General features: G+C 36.8%; 1 protein-coding gene across 1 annotated transcript in view; it reads right to left on the bottom strand.

Moving 5' to 3' along the window:
* Window positions 1–12194, bottom strand: part of Chl1 (cell adhesion molecule L1 like) — an 84362-nt gene that overhangs the window by 22090 nt on the left and 50078 nt on the right. Inside the window, exons 11-16 of the mRNA XM_052172630.1 lie at window positions 11368–11479; window positions 9872–10038; window positions 8574–8739; window positions 4618–4742; window positions 2101–2202; window positions 672–869 (exon numbers count right to left, since the gene is read on the bottom strand). Of these exons, the coding sequence (XP_052028590.1) occupies window positions 672–869; window positions 2101–2202; window positions 4618–4742; window positions 8574–8739; window positions 9872–10038; window positions 11368–11479 (870 nt within the window). The remainder of the gene's footprint in view (window positions 1–671; window positions 870–2100; window positions 2203–4617; window positions 4743–8573; window positions 8740–9871; window positions 10039–11367; window positions 11480–12194) is intronic.

Genomic DNA, 12194 nt, shown 5'->3' with positions numbered 1-12194 from the left:
GAATCCAGTATAAAAAAAAAATGTACAAGCACCAGATTAAAGTTTTACTTCATCTCGCTTCTTCCTTGGTCAAAAATGTTGATTATACCCCAGCATACTTATTTTACTCAGGAAAAATCAAACACCAAACTATGACCATGACACTGCCCAATGCTAATTCTATCATATATATTGTTTCTACACTGTCTCTGTTAGTGATTCATAAAATTATCCTGATAATTTAGACAGGTATGGAAATATGTAAATTTTAAATTCATAAGAAAGTAACACTAGTACCTAGTTTTATATTTTTAAAGGATCGTTATATGACCCAATGGTGTTTCTTTGGAAATCTGAATCCATAGTTTTCTCTATCCACTAAACTTTCATTTACAATTTCCATGATAACATCTGCTTTAAACATGATATTGATATTTAGCTATTAAAATTTAGGCAGTATTTTCTCACACCCCATATACCAATTCCAATCTCCTTTTCACTATCAAACAAATTAACAATTCTGAAAAAATACATATATGGCATGCTACATGGCTAGTTTTTAAAACTTTTCAAATTATTTTGAAACCTAAAATCCTATATTGCATGCTTCATTTTTTTTCAATTCATTAAAAAACAATTACTGGGCAAACATCAAATATTTTGTTAGAAAACTGATGTTAGACTTTGCATACCTGCTGGCGGAGTTTCATGATGGTCTGAAGGCAAGCTGGGGTGGCTTCGTCCAACTTCGTTTACAGCTGTGACCCTAAACTGGTATCGCACATAGGGAGCCAAAGATAACACAACGTCTGTTTCTTCTCCCAGGACTTTAGTTAGCTCCTCCCACTTTCCGGGTTCCTCTCTGTTCCCTTCAAATTCTACAATGTACTCTGAGGGAAGAACATGAACAAGTCATTAGGACATATAGAGTCTGTTGAAGGTTTATTAGAATTTATTTGCAATATTAAAGAGCTTTTTTTTTTTTCAAAAGGAAGAAAAATGATATCGGAGCTGAAAGAAGAAAAAAGTGGCTTTCTTGAAAGCTTGAAGTCTTGGATTCATTTCCCAGAGCCTATACCAAAAAAAAAAAGTGGCAGTATGCATTTGTAATCCTAGTACAAGAAAGGTGAAAGTAAGAGAATCACTAAGGTTCCTAAGCAGCTAGCCTAGTCACCTTGACAAGTCATGGGCCATGTGTCATCCAGTCTCAAAAAATAAACAACCAACCCAAAAGCTAGCCAGTGCTATCATTTCTTAATGATTCCCAAGAATGATCAGTCACACGCACACAAACCACATACACACACACACACACACACACACACACACACACACACGCACACACACACGCACACACACACATGCACACACACATGTATGTGTTCACATACACACACCCACATCTGTATACAGAGAAACTTGCATACACCAAAACATACAACAACATGGTTGAAGAAAAAGAGTAATGTCATTTCTAGGAAAATGAGTTAAACTGGAGAATACAACCATCTTTTAAGTAAATTAAGCCAATCTCAGAAAGTCAAAACTATTTGTCCTTTTTCATTGTTGATCTTTATACTTTATGTAAACACATCATGAGCATACACGATAGATGAAAGTTAAATTAAAACTGTCAAGCTAGACAGGACAGACATACTTGCAGGAGAAGGGCAGTAGGAGGGAGGGTATGGGAGAATGAGGGGAAGTCTGATCAAGGTAAAATGCATATTTATACAAAGACTTAGAACTGTGTAGCCAACTAAATGCAGTTTATAAGAGTATTTTGAGAAGGTTAATCCAGGGACTGGAGAGACCGCTAAAAACAGTTAAGAGCACTCACTGCTCTTACAGAAGAGCCAGGTTCAGTTTCCAGCACTCACAACACAGACCACAGCCACCTGTAACTAATTTCAGGAGATAGAGTGTCCTCTTCTTACCTCTACAGATATTGCACTTATGGGTTGTACAGATATAAAAGCAGATAAACACACATACATAATTTAATAATAATAAGTAAATCTAATTTATTATGTAATCTACTATCTATTATATAACCAAAATCAACATATTCCTAATTTGACCCTCTTGGGTAAAGATAGAGGTCATCTCATTCTCTCCTACCTATGATTTTGCTGTTGTGGTCATCTCCCGCTTCCCAGGATAGCCGGACACTCCTGTTTTGTCTTTCTGACAAGTGAAGGTTTCTTGGAGGATCTGGAACACCTAATCAGTAATAAAAGATAGCTGTAACATGACAGCAAGAAGCTTACAGGAGCAGTAAGGATGTCAGAGCAGAGTTTTTCGAGGGTTTTAAAGATCATTTATCAAGCTTCCTGCGATGACTTAATGCTCAGAGTTTCCAGTGTGTCTATAACCCCTCCTCTCTGAAGATGCACTGGGATGATGGTAATAATCGTCTTTTTATACACGTATGTTTTTTTAAAGTTCACAACACTTGTATCTGTGTTATTTGGTGAGAATGCTTGCCTCACTTGGGCAGTGATTCAAAGAGAAGCTGAACCTTCCACAGATTTGCCTTTTTGTCAGTGATACATGAAAATAACAATAAAATATCAAGGAACTACCTGAGAATTTGTCTAAAATTTGTCTAAGTTCAGCTATGAGTGACCTGCCGCAACTGAGTTTCTTTATAAACTAACATGATCTTAATATTTGTGGTGAAAACTAAAGAAAGCAGTAAAGAAAGTGGAGATTGCTGCTTTCTATCCCTGATTTCCAACTTCAGAGACATTTGCAGGTTTCCTTCCCTTTGGAGATCACTCTGAGCTACACATTCGAGCAACCCTAGAGTTTTTTCTCTTGGGGACTTACTACGAATCTAGAATGTCCAGAGGTTGCCCAGCCCATTCTAGTCACAATGCTTCATTTAAGATGAAAATTTGATTCCTTGTAATATCAGACCCAGAAGAATGGAGAGAGGCTTTTATGAACTGATTCTCAAAGTATTTTTATGTTAAATCTTCTGCAAATAACTTTGAACTAAGTTTGTGACTAAGTTTTAAAAACACTGTTATCTAGGACAAAATATGTTAGAAACAATGTCTGTCTCCAAAATCATTTTTATGGCCAATATTTGATGTTTTAGTTAGATATTAACATTATAATTTAAAACCAATGAATCAGTTTTAAAAATACATCCTATCCTAACTAAAATTCTTTAAATATTACAGGATATGTACATAAATGGTATCATAGTCATTGTTTAAATTACCAAAATTTCATGGTGCTAGAAAATGAAGGATAATTCATAAGACTGAATTTTTTAAATTTGCCAGGAAACAGAGAAGTTGGGTACCAACCACCAGAAAGCCAATCTTTCATTGCTGCCATCACCAAAATACTTGAGGGGTAAAGCTCATGTGTCTGGATGTCCTATATTCATTCTTGCTTACCAGATATGTTGCTTCTCTGTCAAATATAGCTGGAATAGTTACTAGAGGATTCAATGTTTCCACTTGTCAAGTCCCAAAGAGGCACACTTACCTAGAGCTAAACATCTGATCCACTGAGTCAAGTCTATACCGTCTACCATGTAGACTGTACTTGGTTGGACTCAACTTAGTAGCTTTGGCTTCATAAGAAGGATGCCAGCACCAGCTTTCTCATTTTCCGTACATGGAAAATGTTAAAATAACTGTAGTAGGTAATGTCTCAGGCAATATTTAGCTCACTACATTAGGAAATGTCAGTAGGTATTAGCAAGAACTCCTCCTCAAATACATGTGAGAAGAGTGTCTGGAGCCTGTTTTTGAGATTGACTCGGAATACTAGTGATAGGGGCAACCCTTCAGAAGAAATTGTGTGGGCAAAGCCTTTCTGGAGGAAACTGGATATTGGCAGTAGGATTCAGCAAGCCTACTGTTGCTTGCTGTGTAAGAATGGGCATTAATGCACTCCACAGCAATGAGGATGCTGTCTTTATCTGTAGCATCAAATGAAAGCTACAACTTAGATGGTTTGCTGGTGCTTTCCTTACAGAGCAGCCTTGCAGATCTAAGAGCTTGTGGTGATTCAGTGGAGAAAGGCTACTGGAAAACAGGCAGCAGATGGTTTGAGTTCTCTATATGCAGGTGATTTCAGGGCTAACTGTACCATACTGATGACACTGGAGAAGTGTGCACCTTCTTTTTCAATTAGTGCTTTAAAAACTTCAAATATATTCCTTTAAAGAATACTTGATGTCTGCACTCAACTTCATGGGGCCCTTGGAGCTTAGACAAGTTTCTGGTATAGAACATAAACATAAAGCACCTGCCAGAAACATACCCATTCCCCAGTCTTCCACAGAGCCTACTTTTATTTTTCTAAACAGTAAGAACAGGTGGATTGAGACCTTTGGTTGTCTTTCTACTGTCAGCAACCCTTCTCCCCTGCTACTATTGGCAAAATTCTCATGACGGGAAAAGAAACTATGAATTAATTTTCTTTTATATGAGAAGTGTAGAAATAATTTGAAAGTGATGTTGTACTTTAAACATCAATGATGACAACAAAAAAATTAAAATTCACTATAAGAGCAGAGGCTGTAGGAATCACTGGCTTTAATACCTAGAAACAAGGGAAGTTAAGTATCACAAGAAGTGTGGAGAGTGATCTCCTTCACTTATTTTCACTTACCAAGGACGGTTACTTGAGTTTCTTCCGAAGTACTATCAAGAGACGTTTGAGCAGAACAGGAGTAAATACCCTGATCTTCTACTGTGATGTTAGATATGGTCAGATTAGCTCCATCAATCACTATTCTGTTGGGGGAAGAGGGGAGGCAAACACAAAGTACATGACGAAGGTAAGAACAGCTGCAACGACAGAAATACAGTCCATTAACAACACACCATGCAATCTCCTTCATAGAAAATGATTCAAGAGAGTGATGAAACCAGTACATACCCTGAAGCTGTTACTGGAGGAGGACACTGATGAAGATTGAGAATAAAGTCTTACATTGTGCACACATGATTACACAGTATTAAATAGGATCGCAATTTCTGAAATTACAAAATCCAATCGTCTGTGACCCATGGGCTGTGAAGGAACTCTGGGCTGGCTGCCATACCTAAGAAGCGCACCCAGATAATGAAGCTAGGATGAGCTTACAGAGTTCTTGTGATGTAAGCAGGGATCCTCACGCAGCATAAAGGAGGATGCTTGTGAGAAAAGAAGATTCTAGAACCCTACACAATTCCGCTATAATGGAATCTGACAATATCCATTTTTTTATTTTTCCACAGCTATTTGATTTCTTAATCATTTTAGTGAAGTTATTGAAAGTCTTTTAACCTCGAGTTCATTTTTAAACTCTATTTAAATCTTTCACATGTACAGTTCATCTTTCTCATGAGTAATATTGGAAATGAGGCAGCTGATCACACCAGTTACCTAGGAAGCATTCTCTGTGTTGAAACATTTCCTTTGCAGAGTGGAAATCACTTCATCTTTAATAGTGTGACGGGAAAAACTGTGGTCCAGCCAATTGGGAGGCAAACACAGGTCTTACAGGAGGAGAGATGATGAAAGTTGCTTTCCAAGCTACAGAATTGGGATGTCATCATACTGGCAGAGCCTCATGGCGCTGACCAGCATGTGGAGCTGACTACAGTCCCTGGCCACATTTAGGTCCTGTTTGTTCTGAACTAACACACATTCTTACAGCATTCCAGATTCACGTATGTAACTGCTCTAGACAGAGACAGGCTTTGGGAAGGTTGAGGAAATTCTAACATAGAGTAACATCATAATTATCACAAGTCAATAAAGAATGAATGAACTGATTCTGATCTTTCTGAAACATACAAACACACACACACACACTATATAGCCATGCTGTTAGTCATAATATCATTGGGTTTTGTTTTGTTTTTTTTTTTTTTTTGTCTTTCTTTATACTTCCTCTATTTTATCAGAAATGTTTCCAATGTAAATCTTTGATTTATCACAAATGTTTCTAATTTCATCTTCAATTAATTTAGAAAGAGTTTTTACATCAAACATTTTTTATGTAAAATTTTCCATGAAATAGTCAATTTTAACATGTTTGTCTATTTCTTGAATTTTACCAGAAATATTTTCCATGTAAATCTTTGTTATCTGAAAATGTTTATAATTCCACCTTCAATCAACTTAGAATTATCTTTGTGCCTATCATTATATATTATATATATATATAATTTCCATGATAATCTTTAATTTTAACATATTTTTCTATATATTTCTACAATTTTATCAGAAATATTTTCCAAATAAATCTTCAAGTTTATCAGAAAATGTTTATAATTCCATTTTTAACCAACTTAGGAATACTTTTATGCCTACCATTATTATATCTATATAAAATTTTCCATGATAATCGTCAGACAATACCCTTTTGATATTTCCCTTTGATCTAAGAGTTAGCTTCCACGATCTATACAAAGCATTTAATGGGATTGAACACTAGGTGGCAGTCCTGTTCTTCATTTTTCAAATTATTTCAACTAACTTCAAAACTCAGTTCTATATATTTTGACAGTTTGCGATAGTTTGCTACACAAAATAAACAATTTATCAATTTCATCTTTTAAACTATACTTATATAGATATCAACATGAATCATCACAATTTTTACATTATGTTCCTTTAAATTTAAAATACATTTATACTAATAGATATTCAGTTCAAACATGCTATAAGTAATGTTTTCTTTGTGGAAAGGGTGAGTCTTTCATAATTGAAATTTTAATGCTAAATTAAAAACTGAAAAATTTGAAGACTAGAAAAGTTCACTCACATGTGACTGCCTTTTAACTGGAAGTAGTGCCCCTCATTCTTACATCAATTTGTATAATGAAAAGTTGTCAGCCAGTACTAGTAGCTGTCGAGGGGCAAGAATTACACTATAATAGCTTAGGGGCTATAGCTGAGACTGATGCCTTTATATTGAGAGATGGCATATGTGCAGTACAGAGATATTATCAACAAGGTCAACAGAGTGACATCCATGAAAGGAACCAATTCGAAAAATGATGAATGGTCCAAAAAGAATAGTGAACAATGATTTGTTTCCTATATTTTCTAAGGCCATGAGATCTTAATTCACAATAACCTTAGGCTCCAGCTTTTATTTTTTCTTGTCAAGACATGTAATAAAAAGTGTTGGCTGAAAGGTATCAAGCAGACAGTGCGAGGGTACCAGTCCATTAAGTACCAGTCTTGGGATCTGAGTATCAGTAAGCTGGAGTCCATTCTTTTAACCAAGACTCTGCTGTGCTCTCATCTAAGGAGGGCTTGTGTTATTTCTAGACCTTCAGAGTTACTGTGTAACTTCAGATGAGATTTGACTTCAAAATGATAATTTCCTATCTCTCACTCAAAGACAATACAAGGAGAAGCAGAACTGACCTTTATGTGATTTAAAAGAGCAAGCAGGATTTCCAACTCTTTTGATTCTATTGGATTCTATTGATCACTCTCTTTCTTTGATCCATTTAAACTCCACTGACTCTGAACCCTCACTCAAACTTTCTTCTAACTTATGTACTCCTCCTGTTCAGAATGGTCAGAAAAGTATCCTCAGCCTTTGCAAGCGTGAGTTTTACATTCACAGATTTAACCACTTAGGGATGAACAGTATCTTTTAAACTTGCATCTGTACTGAACTATACATTTTTTTCTTGTCATTTTTCTCTAAATTACACTGTATAATGATTATTTTATGAACATTCATGCTGTATTGAGTATTAAAATAATGCAAATGCAACTTATACCATAAATAAAAGCATGCAAAGTAAAGAGGACATAATAATATATAATAATATAGAACATAATAATTATGTTCTATATAATATTATAGAACATAATTCACCACACAGATTTCGGTGTCTGCATAGGACTCAGCAAGCTCTTCCTACAGACAAGCCAGTGAATGATGGCAATACTTTCTACCACAATGACTGCCAGTTATAATTAGGGGTTTGTGGGTGAGAAGGATTTGTGTGAGAATGACAGGTGGAATAATGGAATGACTATTGACTTTTAGGAAGAAGTATGAACTATGGTTCTGATAGACAGTAGGGTACCAGAAGCTGGCCTCTCCTATAATGTCATGGGAGCAGGGTTTCTGAGGGGTACACAGTATTTTTCAGATACTTGGATGACAGACCAAGGCACATGGGTAAGAGCTTCAAACAACAGTTAGCAACACCCTTGACAGCTTGCTCTTCCAGTCGTCCCAGTGGTTCAGGAAGCTCCTAAACCTATGCAGTTAATCTACATCTCACACATGGATTCTGTTTCCTTCACTGAGGAGAGAAACCATGCTTTATAAAAATTAAGGAGCAAAAACAAGAAGAAAAACATAAAACAAAACAAAACAACAACCAACCAGCCAAACGAACAACAAAAAACAGAACTAGTATCTTAAGCCCTGAATCCTGACACGAAAAATGAAACAACTGAATGATTTTTTTTTTTTACTTTAATGCAGTGTGAATAACTTTAGGACTATTTTTCTAATTAGCACTGTTAAACACACACACACACACACACACACACACACATACACACACACACACAATGTCTTTTCATAGCAGTGTACTTACCTGCCATCTTCTGTGCCATTCATCTCAAAAGCTTTTCCATCTTTACTCCAGGACAACTTCAAACTGTGCTTCAAATGTGAGTCACACTGGCTTTCACAGTATAGTTCAAGCACATGTGATTTAGGGATTCGAGGATTCTTAGGAGAAACTCTGACCTTTGTAGCATCTATATTTTTTTCAGTCAAAAAAAAAAAAGATATTAGTTAGAACTACAGAGCACAGCTCACGTTGTTATTAAATTGTCTGCAACCCAAGCAACCAAAATGGTCATGATCTGTCACATTCACATTTGATGTGTATTGTACTACAGAACGTGAGAAAATTAAAGTGCATGCACAAATTAATGTTAGAAACGCGTCTTGCTATTGTTTGCTAATGTAAATAACTAAAGTATCAGCTAACAAATGTTTCTAGAATTTGAAAATAATATAATTTCTCATTTTGTAGTGTCCACATATATAACCATACTATAAGGAAACTTGTCAAGTTAGTTGATTTTATAGTCTTATTAATTTAGAAATCTAAGCTAAAATGATGAAGTCCTGGCCTAGTTGTACTATCCACACAAATGTGGAGAATTGGACCATAAGTCCTGCAAAAGGAGGCCCTGCATCTGCTTCCTTGCTCAGAAGTATTTCCAGAGCTTACAAGGGAGGACACTATTAACATTTAGTATTTATTTGTGGAGTTTCTTGGTAAATGAGTGAGGGATCACAATGACTTAGGGTAAAAGCAATTGCTGTTATTGAAACTGTGAAGCACAAAGACTAACAACTATTGTAAGTGTCAATGAAGGCCAAGCCTATCAGTGGCTTCCGAGGGATTCACTGAATAAGAATGGCTGCTTGGCAAGGATATTTCTGGTTTAAGGAGAACAAACCAGCCTGCCCAAGATGTCGAGCTGCTTTTCTTTTCTTGAGAGATTGAATTTCTATGATTTTGCTAAATGCTCAGACAGAAACTGATACTTGGTAGCATTTCAAGTTTTCTACTGGAATAAAACAATGAAATATAAAAAATACAATAAGACAGATATTTCATAAGATACTGATTGTCATCTACCTGTTATCTAAGGGTACTCAGCCACCTGCTAAGGTGGCCCAAATCCATGACCATCACACCCATCCATATTAGCAATAGTCTTTGAGAAGAAGTGCAATGGAGGGCTTTTGAGAAATGATCAAAGAAACTTTAACAAGTGCTCAAACTTAAATGACACTGTTTCATCTGAGGACACAAGAAGCAAATGAACCCCTATGAGAGGTCATGAAGGTAAAAGCAAAAAAAAAAAAAAGTACTTCTAATGTCCAGGTTGGCTGTGATGACGGCTTTCCCCATTGTATTGTCTACCCAGCAAGAGTATGAGCCTGCATCCTCCTCAGTAGTTCTGTAGATCTCCAGAGTGCCATTTTCATGGGTATGGTACCGACCACCTTCAAGAGGATGTGTTTCATCAGCTACTTCCCTGTGGAGATGGATATATGGGTCATTTTTTTAATAGAGAAACATTTTTTGTGTGCTTCCGATATTGTTCACTGATATCACCCAGAATTAAATGTTCTTTGGGTGCTTGGTAGTAGACCTTTGAAGTGTTCCTGTGGAGACTGATTTCTCTCTTAGAACTGTCTGGGATGTATATCAGAGCTGGCCAACAAACTATAGCTACAGGGAACCCAATTCCTTCCTTGTACTGTTGGCTCTTTCTGTCTTGTAATTCCTAGTAGCACTTTGCATGTGTCCTCTGAGCTTAGTAAATATTTTCTGGCTTATTTATAGTGAACTCTTTCGTTAATGATTGCTCTGGGCTAGCAAACGGGAAAGCTAGTAATTGAAACAGATAATGAACCTTCCCAACCCCATGCTGTCCTGGGGGAACATTGGTCATTCAGAAATATTATAAGCCGGGAAGTCTTGCCTCTCCTGTGGGCATGCATTACACTTACCCTATCAACCTCAGGCTCATTTTCCTCTATGTTCATCCATTCTCCAAGCATTTCCTGTCACAGCCTGATTAACCCTGCACATTTCACAGTGAGTGATGGCCTGTGCTCACAAGTTCAGAGGACAAATGGGCTGCTGGCACAGGTTCTTAGAGAGTGGGGACGGAGCTGAGGATGGTGTGGCACTTGCCTCAGATGTAAAATTTAAAGCATTTCAGAAATCAAGATAAATAGTATTTTAATCAGATATTATCGAAAGCTAAAAATCAAATAATAATGGATAAAACGTCACAATTTGTTTGACAAATTGTAACTTTCAATTGCTGTAGCCTAACCTCACTATTTCTGACCTACTCCAGGTCCTGTAAAGCAACAGAGCATTGATTTCACAGTAAACAAACCAACTTTTATCAGTAAAGCAACTACCATAGCAGATGCTTAAGGTGATATGTTTAGATTAAACAAGAACATTTGTAAGATCAAAATGAATGTCCTTCCTAAGTCTTAAGTCTGTTTGTAATTGAGTATAGGTTAAGATAAGCAGCCCAGAGGCCACAGAAAGCCACAGACAGACTCATCATAGACAAAACAAAGCCATCTTCAAAATTGTCTTAGAATCACTTTAATTCTTTGCTTTCTTTATGAACACAAATGGCTCTGTAAATTTCTTCAGATGAAGAAAAGAAGTCTAGACTTCTGGCCAGTGTTTTGAGGAGAGATGAGTAATTGAATTTCTTTCCTTATTTCTCAGAGGCATTGGCTCTCTGTAGCAACACAGATGCAGTCCAGGGTGACAAATGACAGCTCAAGAATCCCTCACATCCATCGCCTTAAGGAAACAGTAAGTAACTTACCAGACCACTGTGGCCTTGGGTGAAGCAAAGTACTCGCAGTGTAAGAAAGCACTGTACCCAACCACTGTTGCATAATTTTCTTCATTATTAGTTTCAATCAGTGGAACAACATCTAGTCAAAAATAATAAAAATAAGTTTTAAACCTTTCTGCAAGCATTAGGTACAGAGGATATTTTTTATGTCCTTGGTGTATTTAGAAGAATGGAAGACTGCTGAATATTTTTGGTGCGTATTCCTCAATTTCAGTATTATACAAAATCAGCACATTGTGAATGAGTAATTTCAATATGAGACCCAATGGCTATAAACAAAATGAACAATGCTCTGATTTTTCTTCCTCATGGATTCGTGTCCAAAATTCAGTTGAGTCTTTGGAGCAGAGAGATAGCTCAGTCAGTGAAGAACTTGAAAGAACATTTACAAGCACCCGTTTATTCCCCAAACCCCATGTTAAAAATAAAAGGCACAAGCTTGTAATATTGCCAGTGGGGATTAAGAAACAGGTGGATTCCCTGAGGCCCACTGGCAGACAATTGAAGGACACTTGATAAGTTTCAGACCTGTGACTGATACTGTCTCAAAAATGAGGTAGTGTTAGCACTCCTTCTAGGCTCTGCCTAAAAGTAGCCTGACAACAGCCAGGTAGGCCTGGCTTACTATAAATTGGCCTGTTTGGCCCCTACTTGCTCTCTGACCCTGCTTTCTCTGACTCTTTACTCTCCCTGACCCGTTTTTTCCTTTCTCCCCTTTCCTCTCCCCACTCTCTCTTCAGGTGTTCCTCCCTTCCCTCTTCCTCCTCCTAAACTATCCTCCTCTCCTCCCTCTG

The sequence above is a fragment of the Apodemus sylvaticus genome, chromosome 2 (genome assembly GCF_947179515.1).
Source record: "Apodemus sylvaticus chromosome 2, mApoSyl1.1, whole genome shotgun sequence".
Lineage (NCBI taxonomy): Eukaryota > Metazoa > Chordata > Mammalia > Rodentia > Muridae > Apodemus > Apodemus sylvaticus.
The sequence above is the reverse complement of the archived record's forward strand: the minus strand, read 5'-3'. Positions and strand labels throughout refer to the sequence as shown.